This window comes from Adiantum capillus-veneris, chromosome 5 (assembly GCF_014529385.1).
Source record: "Adiantum capillus-veneris isolate H3 chromosome 5, ASM1452938v2, whole genome shotgun sequence".
Taxonomy (NCBI): domain Eukaryota; kingdom Viridiplantae; phylum Streptophyta; class Polypodiopsida; order Polypodiales; family Pteridaceae; genus Adiantum; species Adiantum capillus-veneris.
The window spans coordinates 166,991,003-167,008,182 of NC_140935.1; the positions used below are offsets into that span (position 1 = coordinate 166,991,003).

The following is a 17,180-nucleotide window of genomic DNA, read 5'->3' on the forward strand; positions in this document are numbered from 1 at the left end:
ATGATATGTTGAACCATGTGTTAAAATTCGTGAGGCTTAGGTTTTAATTTGGGTGCGTAATGAGCCACCAACTGTAAGTGGAGGCAGGGGTGGACGCCGACTCTCTCTCTCTCTCTCTCTCTCTCTCTCTCTCTCTCTCATCTTGTTTATCACTGAGATGCCATCTTATGACATTTCTGCTTAAAAGCATGAACAAGCAAACAAAAATACCGAGCTCAAAAATAGAGTCCTGCATTCAGTAGCCTAGGCAGGCTAAATGTGTACACACCGTGTAAATATAAGCAGATACGCCTACCAAAAAGAAAACTTTCCTCAAGGAGACAGATCTGAAGTCTATGAGAGCCAAGGCCCATCATATACAGGAAAAGCCATTTTACAACCTTCTTGGCTCATTGCTCTTCAGTTTCTTTTTAAGCTCTGGAGTGTTCCTCGGCATGCATGAGCTACAAAACCACGCTTCCTCCGGTATCTTTGAAAGGGGAGGAGTGAGGCAGTACGTATGGTAACCCTCATCACACACGTCACACAGTAGGATTTTATCATCATCGACATCAATTTTGCACACCCTGCAGAGGCACGAGGGACAAAACCAAGTTTTACGCGGGCGCTTTCTTAGGGCTGGCCTGAGGCATGATAAATGATAGTAATTTTGACAATTCGAGCATGAGATACTGGTTTTCCCTTCATCCAGGCCACAAAACTTGCAGACATTTCCAGTTCCTGAGAAAAAATCAGAATCCATTGCCTTATTTTCGACACAAAGCTCTGAAACTCCTTGATCCAGATTACAATCTTGATATTCGTGATCCATGGTATGCTCTGGCACAAGGTATGCAGGAGAGGTATCTTTCGACAAAACCCGAGCTGTGGATTCATTCTCTGCACAATTCATATGTTCCCTGGAAACCCTTTCACATACAGCACAATTGTGCACATCCGAGTCTTGTTGTAATACCATTAATCTTTTTCCAGCTTCATCACAGGCAGGGCAGTACCAACAACCATCAGGAACACTCTCAATGGGAGGACTCAGACAATTCATGTGATAAGCTGCATCACATGCATCACAAAGCAAAACATTGTCATCTTCTTTCTTACATGCTTCACAAATTCCTGCTTTCCCAGTCGATATTTGAAGACCTTGGCATATTTCAGTAGTTGCATTGCTGCTTGTTAAAAGAATCTCTTTCTGCCTTTCTTCATCCCAAATCCCCTTATTAAAGGTACCCAATTCACATGCAATCTCTGTATGCTGTTTTGAAAAACACAACGGACAGCACCATTCTCCAGCAGTTAAGGTTACACATTTTGGGTGATAGTTTGCTTTACAATGGCTGCACATAATGCATTCTGCACCTAAATTTAGCCCACAGTTTTGACATACACTGTCAGTGCTGGCACATGAAAGCCTGCATTGTGATGTTAGACGATCTTTAGCTTTCCCAATTGTTTTATGCAGGTTGTTATCCGATTGATACCTTGCTTTAGTAGGAAGTTGCTTCTGTGCTCTTGCCTGCGCAGCATGACGCACTGATGGCAAGCATTTGAGACCATCATGACCCTTGACAATATAATCAGCAGGTAATTCCCTCCAAAAAGTGTCATCGGATCCTTTTGCAAGTGTTTTACCTGGCAACGGCACATGCACACAAGTGTCCTCAATGGATTGCTCATTTCTAGTGTTTGCATGATCCTCGACAAAAACATCAGCGTGAAATTCCCTCAAAATATTGTCATCAGGTCCTCTTGCAATTATTCTTTCTGGCAACGGCACATGCACGTAGGTGTCATCAATGGATTGCCCATCTCTACAATTGCTTGCATGCACAGTCCTCTTGGGGGTTCCATCAAACAAGCTCAATACCTGAAAAAAACAAACTGCTGTATAATTAATATTGAAAACGAAGCGGAAACCCTCATTTATTGTTAAATGAATAGAAACAATCAAGATACGACAGACTCATAAAACTATCTATTTGCCTTTAGACGGAGTTCTTCTACAAAGACATGTGGATGAAAGGACCAAACTGATGGCACATAGTTCGTATATCCCAGATGTTGACCACCATTTTTGAGCTCTATGAATAATGTAGGGACAGTGTCACAAATTTCTAGCCAACCCATGAAGAATCAACAAATCTAATTTGTAACCCCACAGCTTGTAGAAGAGACATTTTGACAAGATAAGTTTGCAATTTGCACGATATCATTCCTTGCAAATTTAGAATCAGGAAAAATCCTAGAATCAGGAAAGATCCTCTCAAGTGCTGACTATACTCCGTATGGAAGTACAGTTTTTAGAAATTAGTGTTGCATCATACAACTTCCAAGGAAACCTGTTGTACTGTTTTAGCCTTTAGTATGAAGAGAGGTAACTTTGTAGCTTTGTCTTAGAAAAAGCCCTTCAGCTTTTCAGTACTTCCACTATCAAATTTGTATCACAAATTTTCAACTGAAGCGTAAATTTTATGCTCCATCTTGGATCACATAGACTATCCGCTGCGCAAGAAGAGCGTGTATTCTTACGAGTGAGTAGTGATTCTTTCTGCTCCATCATGGATCACATGGGCTATCTGCTGCCCAAGAAAGAGTGCACATTCATACAACCCCTCTAGCTTTGCAATATTTTCTGAGTGCATGAGTTATCCTTCGTCATCATTGATTTACTAGACTCTTTAAGCTGCCCAGTCCATATCGATTATCAATGTATAATATCAAGCAAGCAAGCACAAAACCAGCTAGAAACAGTTTACCTGTTGCTTGTAAAGGCTTTCGGAAAGCTCTGAAAGAGAACCTGCCAACATTACAAGCTCATTCCCTGCTGCAATTATGTTCTTCCACACCTAGAAACAGGTTAAAAATGTCTCAGGAAACAGTGCTTTCTATTTGTTCAAAACCTCAGCCATGCTGGTCTTCAAATTGTCCAGTTTGTCATATTCATTCAAGAAATTAGTAAGTTCTTTAAGTAGTCTGAATAATTTACATTTCAGCAAGAAATATGCATTACCAGAAACTCATTCTAACCCCAATGTTTCCTTGGATTTGGTGTAGCTATTGACGGTTCCTTAGAGGAAACGTTTCCTGCAACAAAGCACTCAACCCTAGAGTACTTAGTAAATACTAAAACAATGTTTCCTCGATTTTCAATAGGCAGACCCAACACGCGTGAAGATGGTGGCAGATCCAAGTGCTATGGACGAGGTGGAGCTGCAGATTAGAAATGAGCAGGAGGAGATTATTCGGCTACTTCACACGGAGTTGGAGAGTGTTGATTGGCGTGTGACGAGGTCACGCGCACGGACTTTGGCTATTCCGCTGCGTAAGCATGCTCCAGGCCCAAAGAGTGCTCAAAGGGAGAGCATTTGGTGTAGCTATTGATGTTTTATGTTTCTAACTATTGACGTTTCCTTAGAGGAAACATTTCCTGCAACAAAGCACTCAACCCTAGAGTACTTAGTAAATACTAAAATAATGTTTCCTCGATTTTCAACAGGCAGACCCAACACGCGTGAAGATGGTGGCAGACCCAAGTGCTATGGACGAGGTGGAGCTGCAGATTAGAAATGAGCAGGAGGAGATTATTCGACTACTTACACGGAGTTGGAGAGTGTTGATCAGCATGTGACGAGGTCACGCGCACGGACTTTGGCTATTCCTCTGCGTGAGCATGCTCCAGGCCCAAAGAGTGCTTAAAGGGAGAGCATTTGTAAAGAGAAGCTTCATGTTCGTTCTTCTCGGAAACGGGCAAACGAGATTGTTCGCCTCATTCAGGCTTCGACAGATGCAGTAGAGGATGATACTGGTCAGAGACAACATGATCCAGATCTAGCACAGGTGTCCGCGATGGCAGAGCCAGAGTAGGACGACAAGGGCAATGTCTAGACAGACAGGGACTTGCTCTCTTCAACGGAGTCTTCATATGAATCTGATGATGATTTTTGAGGATGGGGCCATCACCCATGTTACATGGACTAGCTAGCTATTGAGTGCTCTCTACTACTATATAGACTCGTTTTTTTAAGTAGCATGGTTTCATTTATGACTTTTGTATGCTCTATGATGAGCCTTTTGTTATAGCCTATAGGCTATCACCTATGGTACTTTGATGTTTTCAGTATTGGTGTGTTATTTCAGATCTCATTTGAGCTTTGATATTCCTGTTCAATCATCAATGTCGTCTTAACTTTGAAGTCTCTTGCAGTAGTTACGCAGTATGTGGTTGTCTTGTAACACATGTCTTTAAATGTCTCTATAAGTTGTTGCCTTCTCTCTTGTTTTTTATTCGAAATGTCCTAGACAATTCAGTAAATTGAGGTTTTTTTACAAGAGTACGTGTTTTTACGTACATAAAAAAAAAATTGTACGGAACAAGAACAATGCGTTACATATACGCCACGTACAGTACGTTTTGAACCACCTTGCTTTACTCTTCCCTTGAGTATTGGAGTCATGTTGTGTATTGGATATTGATTGCACAGTTCAATTGTGAGTATATTCCTCTCAGCACAAGTACAAAGGACAGTTTTGGTGAAGATTTTAAGGAAGCAAGTTATAATAGTGGGAGTATATGTGGTCTTCCGAGTCCATATGCGGTTTGGCATATTTGTATTGGATTGTGTCAAGAGGCTGTGGCAACCACTAACCTTAGTTGTTGGTTTCTTGCCCTTGATTTTTATTTGATTTTTGGGACCCTCTTGTTGAAGTCACAAATGGCAGGACATTGTGTGGCCAGTGTGAAATGGGCGACGGCCGAGAGTTTCACCCGCAATCGAGAAGGGCAAGTTGCCACGAGATGGTCAAGCAAGTCGGCATTGAAATCTGAACATTAAAAGTCACTTCAAAGTCATTTAGGCCCCTCACTGCACTTTATTAGTCGGTGGGTACTAGGAATTAACTCAAAAGAGACAAACTCGACACATTGCGGTCTGTGAGCAATTTGCCAAATCTGCATGAAGCCCATTTTGAGAGTAGAGGCTGATTTTGCTTCTAAGTGACTACAGTGTGTGTGTGTGTGTGTGTGTGTGTGTGTGTGTGTGTGTGTGTGTGTGTGTGTGTGTGTGTGTGTGAGTAGTGGGTGCACGTGATCACAGGTTTAGTGGAAAGCTTGCCTTTTCCCTTGCCTCATGTAAGGCGACGATTTGCTCTCGCACATCCCTCTCTCTTTTTAGCAAGCAAGCTCACTAAAATCCAGTCAAGAAAACAATCAAAGCTAATCATATGGCTAGGGTTTTTCTAGTAGAATCTTTAAGCATCATGGGATGCCCAAGTCTACTATGAGTGATCGAGATCCTCACATGACAGGACGTGCCTTGTTTGATAATGTCACAAAGTGATGACGTGTTTGCCCGAGAGCCGAAACCCTAACTGCTGCTGAAAACCCTGATTCTGGAAACCCTAACCCTAAAACCTGCAAACCCTAAAATCTGCCAAAAACCCTAACCCTTACCCTAAAACCTGCAAACCCTAAAACCTGCCAAAAACCCTAACCCTAACCCTAGGGCAGCAAGCTGAACCTGGAAAAAGCGTTGACATGATGACGTGGCACCATACGGCACTGCCCGGAAATCACGCGCTGGAAAAGCAGCTTTTGCTCTACGCAATTGGAAATAGAGAGAGAGAATACTTTTGCTTTATTTTGAAAACTCGAGAGAGCTTGAGAGAGGAAAGAGCCTTTGCTTTTATTTTTAGGCTTTTGATTTGAAGCTTTTAGGGGCTCTGCTTTTGGCATCCCTTGTAAACATTAAATAAGTGGTTTGGGCTCCCACTCTGCAGAGCATCTGGATGCAGAGTCTGAGAGTGAGACCCGATCCACTCTTGTACTTTGAACACTGATTAATACATAAAAGAAATACCGAAAGGGGAGCCAGTCTTTGGGGCCAATATCTCTAGGCACGAAACTCCGCCGGGCCAATGCAAATCTATTGTGAACTGTGAACTGTTTTGAAGTGGTTATTTGGTGTTGTCGTGATTGATTCTTGACTTGGAGTGTCCAAGTCTGTTACAGCGGTATCAGAGCACGGCCAATTTCTCTTCTATGGGAAATCCGATCCCAAATTTTTTTCCGCGGCACCTATGGCTTCACGCAAGGATCAGTCGCTCCCTCTGCATCCGGAGATGCTGGCAGGGATCACAACGAAGATTCCGACAAAGTATGGCCCACCTCGGCCTACTCAGGCAGAGCAACGAGAGATGAAGCGTCATCAATTGATCGGCGATGCAACAAAGATGATGCTCAGTTTTGCGAAGGACCCAAAATTGGCAAAATATATGAGCGAGACTTCTTTTCAGGAAGTGCACCAATGGCAGAAAACATCGACACCACCCCCGAAACCCGCTCTCAAGAAACCTTCCGCTCACAAAACCTATTCAAAGAAGGAATTAGAGGAGGTGGTTGATGCACGGATTGCTTAGCTTTTTGACGCGCAGAACAAAGCTAAAAAGCACGGCAAAAAGCAGAAGAAAGGCACTGACTTCCCGTGTTACTTCCCGGTATGGGTCGTCGGTCGACATTTGACAAAGCAAAGAAACAGAAGAAGCGTGTTCGATTTGAAGGAGTACCCAGTTCTTCTTCTTCTTCTTCTTCTTCTTCTTCTTCTTCTTCTTCTTCTTCTAACAGTTCTTCTAGCTCTTCAGATTCGAGCAAAGAAGACAGAAAAGGCAAAAAGCGAAGCAAGAAACAATGCTTCGGAAAGGGCAAGAAAAAGGCAAAGAAGTCTAAATCTCGCCCAGTGAGTGACAGTTCTACAGAGGACTCGTCTACAGACAGTTTAGACTCTGATGACGGCAACTTTTATGCGAACAAGAAGAATTTTTATAAAGCCAACCAGTATGACTTTCTGGAAGATAAAAGCAAGAAAGTCAGAGAGTTTAAGGAAGGTGGACAGTCGATCAAATTTGACACTTTTTCAGGATATAAAGATGCTTCGAAGGCTTTGTCTTTTATACAGCAATTTGACATCGCTTTCGCGGGAGGACGCTACTCAGAGCACTCCAAGGTTCGGAGAGCTGCCTCTTACTTTAAGGGGAATGCTCGAACCTGGTGGTCCACGCTTCTTTAAAACAAGACTGCGCCAGTTAAATGGCTGAAATTTAAGAAGTTTTTTACTTCTTCTTGGCTGACGCAAGAGTATGAACGCGATATACGAGCTGCTTGGAACCATCTTCGGATGACCAAGAGAGATACAGTGGATGCTTACTGTGAGAGATTCTGGAGCTCTTTTCTACCCGCCTCTTCATTCAAGAAGATCTCGTTCAGAGAACAGATTGAGCGGTTTACCTTGGGTCTACCTACAGAGATCCGAGAACACTGCTTAAAACAGAAATCAGCTTCTATTCAGGAGTTGATGAGTCATGTGAAACGGGGCTTTGCCATTCACTCTGGCAGTCTGACCTACCCCACCGATGAGGTCATGACACAACGAGCCGAACAGACTTCAGTGAATGAAAGTAGAAAGAGAAAGAGCAACCCAGAAAAGAAGGATGCACGACCCAAGCCTACTCCTCAGGAGAGAGCTCATTTCATCAGGGAGGTGAAGTGCTTTGGATTCGAGGAACATGGACATATCTCCGCAAAGTGCCCTAAAAAGACACAGAAAGAACAAAATGACAAGGACGATGAAACCGGCTTGTAGGGCGGTAGGCTTTGGCTTTCACCCGAAATTCTTTACTTTAGACACACACAGAGTACTTTGCAAAGGTAACCTGTAACGGGGATTAACACCTAAATACACACACGGCTCGGAAGCTAGAATGCTCCGAGCAGACGCCGACAACCTGTAGGCCCCAAAATTGGCGCCCCTTTTGGTATTTCTTTATTCTTTAACAGAGGGAATAAAACCTGTGATCTACGACGAGCTGCCCCGCACAATCTAGGCTAAGAAACACCTGTTCTGGCCTGATTTCGACAGCATAACTGTACTAGGACGCTTCACCGTCAGTATCCGCACACAATAGATGACTTTCTCAACACATACGGACACTTTGCAAAACCTGGCGAGAATCTGCAGCACGCTGAATTCTCTGTTTTCTGCCCCGAAAATGCGCCAGATCACCTGTACAGCGGTCCCCTCGCGTCCCCAAACCTCCCGGGGGTATTAGGGTCCGTTTAGGGCCGAAACCCTAAACCTGCAACAATACACAGCAGGCTGTAATTCCCTGTTTTGGGCTCCGTTTCGCGTGCCGGTCGCATCTGTAGCAAGACCCCGAGCTCCCGCACCTGTAGGGCTACTTGCCCTTTGAATCAAGACGAGATTTCTCACGTGAAACCTCTCCGAATTCACCTGTACCTGCGGGTGATTAGCCGCGAGCTAATCCAGTACCTGTGCAAGAGGCTCTTGCCGCGGCAATCGCGCATGAACCCACATAACTGTACATTGGTCAAATGAAAAGCCCACTAGAGGAGCATAACATACTGCTCATAGGGGAGAGAGAGAGCAGTGCAGAGCGTGCAGGGCATCACTCCTGGCACCGCATTGTACATAAGGGGGAAAGGAAGCACTCCATAGCTCTTAACCTGTGACAAAATGGAAAAGGAGGCCTCTCCCAGCATAAACTTCAGCACCCATTTTTCTGCATGAGGCAAGTTCATAAAAGACTACCACTTGGCGCATTTACAAGCATTTGCCCATTTCGGGTTTGCCACTTAAAAATCTCCCGACTGGTCGCCCAGTTGACTTCGCGGCAGAGTTGTAAAGTGTTCCCCTAGTCATACCGGAGGTAATGACGCGAACACATTTCGCGGCCCAAAATAGCAGTTCCCTAAATTTTAGGAAATGATTTCGTTGGGCTCCCACTAGTCATCTGACCATCTATCCTCATTGAGACCGCATCCAAAAGTGCAATGTGGCCCAACTGTCGGATAATTTCCGTTGGTAGTCACACCTTAACTTTAGGCCTTTATTGAGTTCACTCCCTAGTATCCACCAACTTGCTACGTGCGACGGGGGGACCTATATGATCTTGCTCTGAGCCTAGACATCCTCTTACTATACGAATTCCAGTGCCAACCACTTCTCGTCTGCGGAACAAGACTACCGTTCACATTGGCCATACAATGTCCGACCGTTTGCTACTTCAAGAAGAGGGTCTCAAAATAAAACAAAACCCATTGGAAAGAAACCAACAACTAAAGTTAGCAATTGCCACGTCCTCGTGACATAGTTAACAGCTGCCACATCCCCGTGATATACCCCCCTCTTGAAATCGCAAACGTCCTCGATTGCATACCATAAATACACGCCACTGATGATCTTGTGCTATGAACACTCTTTTATCATCGCATGTATCCGCAAGAAAGGTCATAACACATAGATACAAATGACTTAATGAGACCTTCATACTTTGGTCATTTCCATCTATTACACTGAATTCATATGTACATTTGATGTACTAGCTCTATCATTACCCCTCCTTTGCACACGTTGGGTTGGGGCATAAGTAGGCTATAACCCAAAGGCTTCAAGGTAAAGCTGCAATACATTTGGTGACTCTGACCGTTCATGCTCTTCCATCCAATTTGCATCCATAAGCGGATAGTTCTTGAACTTTACCAAATAGCGTCTTGCAACTTGTCCTTTAACTTTTCTGTCCTTATGTAAGATAGTGGAATTAGCCTCTTCTGACTGTCCATCAGTTTGTGGATGAAATGAAGACGAGAACTTGAGTATAGTGCCCACGTTCTCAAACAATCCTCTCCAAAACAAACTGGTCATGCGAGGATCACGATCACTGATAATCGATTGTGGCATACCATGGTACTTAAACACATTGTACATGAACAAGCGTGCCATCTGATCAGATTTTATCTTCTTCTTGACAGGGATAAAATGGGCCTGCTTGCTGAACCTACAGACAATGGTCCATATACCATCATTCCCTCTTGGCGTTCTTGGAAGATCAAAGATAAAGTCCATAGCAATGCTTTCCCATGGCTTATCTGGAATCAGCAGTGGTTGTAACAACCCTGGTGCCCTTTGCCTATCAAACTTGACCTTTTGGCAAACTATGCATGCTCGCACAAAGGCATCCACATCTCTCCTCAAGGTAGGCCAATCGAAGAATGTCTCTACCGCTTTAACTGTTGCATCAATGCCACGATGCCCTGCATACGGTGGGACATGACTCTCTTCCATGACCTTATGTCGCAGTGGCCTAGTGACACAAAGTCTGCCATGCATCATCATAAAAACATCTCTGAGGAGGTAGTGCTCATGATGTTGCCCCTCTTGTAACTCTTCAAAGATCCTTGCAAAATCTTCATCAGCAGTATATTGTTCCTTCATGTCATCTAGCTCATGATAATAAGGAATTGACACAGCTGAAATTTGTGGCTTTCTTGATACCGCATCAGCCACAACATTCTTCTTGCCTTCCACATGCATAATCTGGAAGTGGAACATGGAAAGAATGTTTGCCCATCGCATATGTTTTTCGGATAACTTTGATGTGTCAAGAAGTATCGCAGGGTCTGATGATCTGTTTGGACAACAAAATCAGCACCTGAGAGGTAGTGCTTCTAGCTAGAAAGCGCATGAATCACGGCCAAGAGCTCTTTTTCATAGACTTGCATAGTCCTCTCTGGCCCTTGCAAAATTCGGCTTTCATAAGCTACTACCCGTCCGTCTTGCATTAGCACTGCTCCGATGCTACTGCCACGCGTGTCACACTGGACCACAAATGACGTCCTGAGATCTGGCAAAACAATAACTGGATCTGAAGTCAACTTTTCCTTTAAGAGACTAAAAGCTGAAATCTCTTTTTGGGTCCATCTGAAAGTGACCTCTTTCTTTTGCAAAGCGTGAAGAGGCGATGCTATCTCTACAAAATTTCTGATAAACCTTCTATAGTAGGAACACAATCCCAAGAAGCTTCCGACATCGTGCACAGTCTTCAAGTCTGGCCATGTCTTGATAGCTTCGACCTTTGCGGGATCCAGTCTAACACCATCCTTTGAGACTATGTGCCAAGAAAGTGGATCTCTTCGAGGAAGAATTCACTTTCTTAGGATTGACAAGTAACCTGTGACTGCGCAGCTCTTCGAACACAATGGTCAAGTGACGCCTATGCTCCTCTTCATTCTTCGAATACACTATCATGTCATCGAAGACCGTCCCAACAAACTGTTCATGCGAGCGGAAAATCCGGTCCATCATTCTGTTGAACGTGGCAGGAGCATTTGTTAGCCCAAACGGCATCACTAGAAACTCATAAAGACCAAATGTCGTTCTAAACGCAGTCTTGTGCACATCTTCTGGCCTTATACGAATCTGATGGTACCCACTCTTAAGGTCTATCCTGCTGAAAATTGCAGCACCCTCTAAACGATCGAGAATATCATCAATTCTAGGAATAGGAAACCTATTCTTGTTGGTATTCTTATTCAAAGCACGGTAATCAATACACATGCGCCATGAGTCATCCTTCTTCTGCACTAGGAGCACTGGGGAGCAAAAGGGTGAAGAACTAGGCTGAATCAGCCCCTTCTCTAATAACTCCTCAACCTGGCCCATAATCTCTTTCTGCTGCGCCGCACTAACCCTGTAGGGAGGTCTATTTGGTGGGCTACACCCTGGCACCAAATCTATCCGATGGTCCTCAGGTCTCTCTGGCGGCAATTGCGGCGGTAATGAATCAGAAAAACAGACACTAAAGTTTTGCAAAAATGCTGACCTTTCTTTATCTAACACAAATAAATTTGACTGATCACTATCTGAGACATCACGTGCAAAAATCAAGTACACAGAAAGATGATTTCTTTATTACAGAAGTGATAGCAAAAGCAGATACAATAGGGACTGACTCTCCTTTAAGCTTTACATCCAAGATGTGAGTTTTGCCCCTATGCTGTACAGTGATCTTTTTGTTGTAGGCATCCAAGACTCCATGCACTCGGAACATCCACGGGATCCCCAACAAGGCGTCACATCCTTCCAGCGGCCTGATGTAGAACTCTTCTGTGTCCACATATGACTGAATATGCAGACGCAGTTTTCCAATGATGGGAGTAATACACTCTGAGTGGCCAGGACATGCCATCCCTGCCTCTGCTGTGTACCCCATCTCTTCAGCTCTGATGCCTAGCTTCATAGCTAACTCTGTGAGATAAAGTTGGCTTTGACACCTGGATCAAAGAAGATGAGTGCCGTCTAATCCCTAACTTTACCCCATGCCCTGCATAACTCACTGGCATCTGTGCTGGGCCTCTCACCCACCATGTCTGTGTTGGGTCTAAAGGCCCTCTTATAGCCTCTCTTACTCATTTATTCATTCTTTTATACTTGGGTGTGTTCACACCCAAAGGCCATTTAAATGGTCATAAGTTTGTACCCTTACATAATAATAAAGCATAGGGCTTTTAGTTGTGTGCCCAAGAAACACACTAAGAAAACCGTACGCTCTCTCTCTCCCTCTCTCTGCAACAGCGTTCGTGGTCTCTCTCTCTCTCTCCTCGTGTGGTCGTCTACACCCATCGCTAGCCCCTCTAGCACTTCAAACCGGTATCAGAGCCAAGTTCCCTACTCCCGCGCGCATTCCCGCGCGAGAAATCTTCATTTTCTCTCTCCTACGCAGTTTTCTCTCTCTAAAAACAACAACCGCAGGTGTCTTCTCTTTCCTCCCCGGACTCAAGGAAGACAATACCTCAGCCCACAAGTGCTTATATGCTGAAAACAAGTTGAAAACAGGTCATTTCGGGTTGTTTCTCTTCAAAACCAGGTTTTTTCTGTTAATTACAGCAAGCACAAGTGTTACAAGTACATTTGGGACACTTTAGGCAACACCAATCCACCCGAAGAATTGGGGGTTTTGTCCTATTTGCTAAAATTTCAGTAAATTTCAGCAAGTTTTCACTTTAAACTTGGGGGTTTTGCACATTAGTGCTAGATTATTCAAGTCTACGTCTACAGGTGTAATTACAGGAGAAATTCTCGGGGATTCGAGTTGAGAAATTGAGGACTTTTGCTGATTTTTCAGAAATTCCAACAAATTGTGCAGTAACTTTTGGGGCTTTTGCAAATGTGATGCAATTCTGGACATTTTGTGTCATGTATTGCAATTTGTGGTACAATTGGGCAGAGTTTGAGACCTCTCTCACATATACAGGAGGTTTATGTGACAATAAACACATGTATTTACTTGTGGATGCTTCCTATTGAGTCTATGTATTGCTGAAAATACATTTTGCAGCAGCTTTTACCTCAGTTGCAGGTTTGAGGTTGTTGCAAATGCACTTTGGTGTTACTGCTAAAGTGGGAGCATTCATGCACAGGATGTATGCTTCATGTGTGTGCTGAAATTTCAGTATTTACTACTGAAATTTATCTCTTTTACTGCTGTACACTTTGGATAAAGTGTTTGTAACCAAGTGTTACGTCTCCTTGCACTTCTATAGTGTTCTCTAAGCCTGTAAGAGGCTAAAATTGCAACTTGCAGCATGCTGTTATAAAATTACAGCAGTGAATTTTTGGTCTATTTTGCATCGAAATGGCTTCCAATGCATCTACAAGTAGCAGTGAGTCAAAGTCTTTGATGGAAATCAAAAGATTTGATGACACTGGCCTTGATTTGTGTAAGGAAAGAATGCAAGACATTCTATTTCTTAAAGATTGCGAAGATGCATTACTTGCAGCAAAACCTGAAAACTTGTCAGATGCAGATTGGGCAAAGCTGAACAAAAAGGCTATTGCTTATATAAAAATGGTTGTGTCAGATGATGTGCTTACCGATATTAAGCGTCTTGACACTTCACATGCTATTTGGCAGAAGTTGACTAGTTCGTATGAGAATAAAACTCCTGTGAATCAAGTTCATCTCATGCGGAAACTTGTAAACATGGAATTGGATGAGGGAAAGCCTGCATCTGAGCATTTGAATGCGTTTACAGGTGTTTTGAGTCAACTTCAAGATTCAGGGCTGCAACCATTTGATGACAAGTTGAAAGCTATCTTTCTTTTGATGACTTTGCCCGACACTTGGGAAGCACTTGTTGTGTCATTGTCAAACAATGCTGCTTTAACCTATGATGGCGTAAGAGGCTCCATTCTCAATGAGGAGATTAGGAGGAAAGCCAGTGGTGAAGGCAGTGGCACAACTTATCATGTAAGGGGCAGGTCAGAGAAAAGGAACAATGTAGCTAACAGGGGCAAGAGTAGAAGTAAGAGCAAGGGAAAATCTCAAGATATAACTTGCTATCAATGTGGACGCAAAGGGCATAAAAAGCTTGATTGCAGATTTTACAAGCAAGAGCTTGAGAGGAAGAAGCAGTAGCAGGGTAAGAAGAAGAAGGATGCAAAAGATGCTAAAGGTGATGATGACACCTCCTCTTCTTCCAAGGATGTTGGCAAGGCAAATGTGGCCTCTAGTGTGGTCATAGAGGAAATTGTTGATGTGGACGAAGCACTTGTCGTAGCTTCGAGTGTCTTTGATGATGTTGTGGCTATGGCAAGTGATATGTATATCACGAAGCCAGACCTTATTGATACTTTGCTTTCAACTCATGATGGGTTGTCCCAGTCTTGGATAGTAGACAGCGGTGCCTCATTTCATGTAACTCCTTCTTTGGAGTCTTTTGCCACATACACTGCAGGTAACCTGGGTAAAGTTTACTTGGGTAATAACTATGCATGTGACATTGACGGTGCTGGCACCATTCACTTGGCTTTGGAAAATGGCCAAGAACTTTTTTTGCATGGTGTTAGATATGTGCCTGGCATTAAGAAGAGTCTGCTATCAGTTGGGCAGCTGGATGTAAAGGGCTACTTCACTACTTTTGGTGGTGGCTCTTGGAAAATACAAAAGGGTTCTATGTTGATTGTGAAGGGCAGCAAAAGGGGAACTTTATACTATTTGCATTGCAAGGCCTTACCTGGCAAGTTTGTTGCTATGGCTGAAGTTCATTCTCCAATGGAACTTTGGCATAAGAGACTTGGCCATATGAGTGAGAAAGGACTACAGCTTCTCTCCTCTCTTCGGAGATTTGATGTAAAAGGTCCTTGCCTTGAATTTTGTAAAGATTGTATCTATGGTAAACAAGTGAAGTTCTCTTATTCGTCTTGTGTCTCTAAAAAGTTGCATGCTCTTGATTTAGTACATTCAAATGTTTGCACTATGCCTGTGAGCTCACATGGTGGTGCACGCTATTTTGTATCTTTCATTGATGATTTCAGTAGAAAGACTTGGGTGTATGTACTTAAAAACAAGAGTGATGTTTTTGACGCTTTTAAAAGATTTCATGCTTTTGTGACCACACAAAAGGGTCTCAAGTTAAAGGCCATAAGAACAGATAATGGGGGAGAGTATGTATCACGTATAATTTAATGTTTTTTGCGAGATGCATGGTATTAAAAGGGAGTTAACAGCCCCTTATAATCCATCATCTAATGGTGTGGCTGAGATATAACCGCACAATTTGTGAGAGGATACGTTGCATATTGTCCACAGCTAATCTTCCGCAAGAATTTTGGGGAGAGGCTTTGAAAACTGCAGTTCATGTATGCAACCGTTCTCCAAATCGTGCTTTGGACAATGGCATCCCTGAAGAGGTTTGGTCTGGCAAACCTGCTTCATATGACCATTTGCGTGTTTTTGGCTGTGAGGCATTTGTGCATGTGCCTGTAGATCAGAGGACTAAGCTAGACATGAAATCCATCAGAGGCATCTTCATGGGTTATGGAGATGAGGGTGAGATGGGTTACAGAGTATGGCTACCTGATTACAAGAAGGTTGTACGCAGCCGAGATGTAGTATTTAATGAGGCTAAATTGCTCCAAAATGCTACACATGTAGACCATGATAAAAAGAGGGTCAGATTTCATAATGACCAGCCAGCCATAAAGCCTTCCTTGGCTGAAAATATGGTGCCTATTGATCCTGAAAATGAGCAGCAACCATTTGTGCAACAGCCAGAAGAGAATGGACAGCAAATAGATGCACAAAATGGGATAGAACACAATGACCAACAAGCTGAAAATGATTTACAGCAGGGTATAAATGCTAAAAATCAGCCGCTAAATGATAACGGAATCATTCCCGAGGATGTAGACCCTTTACCGGCAAATGTAGATCATTGGGTGAGGAGATCTACACGTCAGAGACGTCAGCCAAAGAGGTTTCAGCCATCTTTGGATTGTGTTTTGTTGACTGATGAGGGAGAGCCTCTTACATACAAAGAGGCCCAGTCTTGTGACGACAAAAGTAAGTGGGAGCTTGCTATGAAATCTGAGATGCAATCATTGTATGCAAATAATACATGGGAGCTTGTGCATTTGCCCAAAGGTAGGAAAGCTATTCCTAACAAATGGGTTTATAAGATCAAATGTATTGATGACAAACCCAAATACAAAGCGCGTTTAGTTGCTAAGGGTTATGCACAGAAGGAAGGCATTGACTTCCAGGAAATCTTCTCACCTGTAGTGAAGATGTCTACTCTCCGTGTGTTGTTTGCTCTATGTGCTATCTTGGATTTGGAGCTTGATCAAATGGATGTGACCACTGCTTTCTTACATGGTGACTTGGATGAGGAGCTGTATATGCTGCAGCCTGAGGGCTTTGTCATTCCAAGGAAAGAGCATTTGGTATGCAAACTAAAATGCAGCTTGTATGGGCTGAAACAAGCTCCTAGACAATGGTACAAAAAGTTTGATACTTTTATGCTCAATCATGGTTTCAAACGCAGTCAAGGAGATCACTGTCTTTACACTAAAAAGGCTCCTGATGGTAGTCTTATTGTGCTAGTCCTATATGTGGATGACATGTTGATTGCTGGCAAGCATAAGGAGACTTTGAATGCTTTGAAAAAGGAGCTGAATTCAACTTTCTCGATGAAAGATTTGGGTGCAGTTGAACATATTTTGGGTATGCGTATTAGGAGGGATAGAAAGAAGCGTCTTTTATTTCTTTCTCAAGACAAGTACATCAAGAAAGTACTTGAGAGATTTAATATGGCTGATGCTAAGCCTCTTGGTGTGCCCTTACCTACGCACACAAAGCTTAGCAAGCTTGATTGCCCAAAAGATGATATAGCTGCTCATGCTATGAAAGGCATTCCTTATGCTTCAGCTTGTGGTTCATTGATGTATGCCATGGTTGCTACACGACCAGACATTGCTTATGCAGTGGGAGTTGTTAGCAGGTTCATGTCTAACCTTGGCAAACCACATTGGGAGGCAGTGAAGAGCATATTCAGG

At 43.3% G+C, this 17,180-nt stretch overlaps 1 protein-coding gene across 1 annotated transcript in view; it reads right to left on the reverse strand.

Annotated features, from left to right (window-relative positions):
• Window positions 1-207: 207 nt before the first annotated feature.
• LOC147458514 (uncharacterized) overlaps window positions 208-17,180 on the reverse strand; it is a 53,389-nt gene continuing 36,416 nt past the window's right edge. Inside the window, exons 3-4 of the mRNA XM_086513162.1 lie at window positions 2,754-2,843; window positions 208-1,864 (exon numbers count right to left, since the gene is read on the reverse strand). Of these exons, the coding sequence (XP_086369288.1) occupies window positions 374-1,864; window positions 2,754-2,843 (1,581 nt within the window). The 3' untranslated portion in view covers window positions 208-373. The remainder of the gene's footprint in view (window positions 1,865-2,753; window positions 2,844-17,180) is intronic.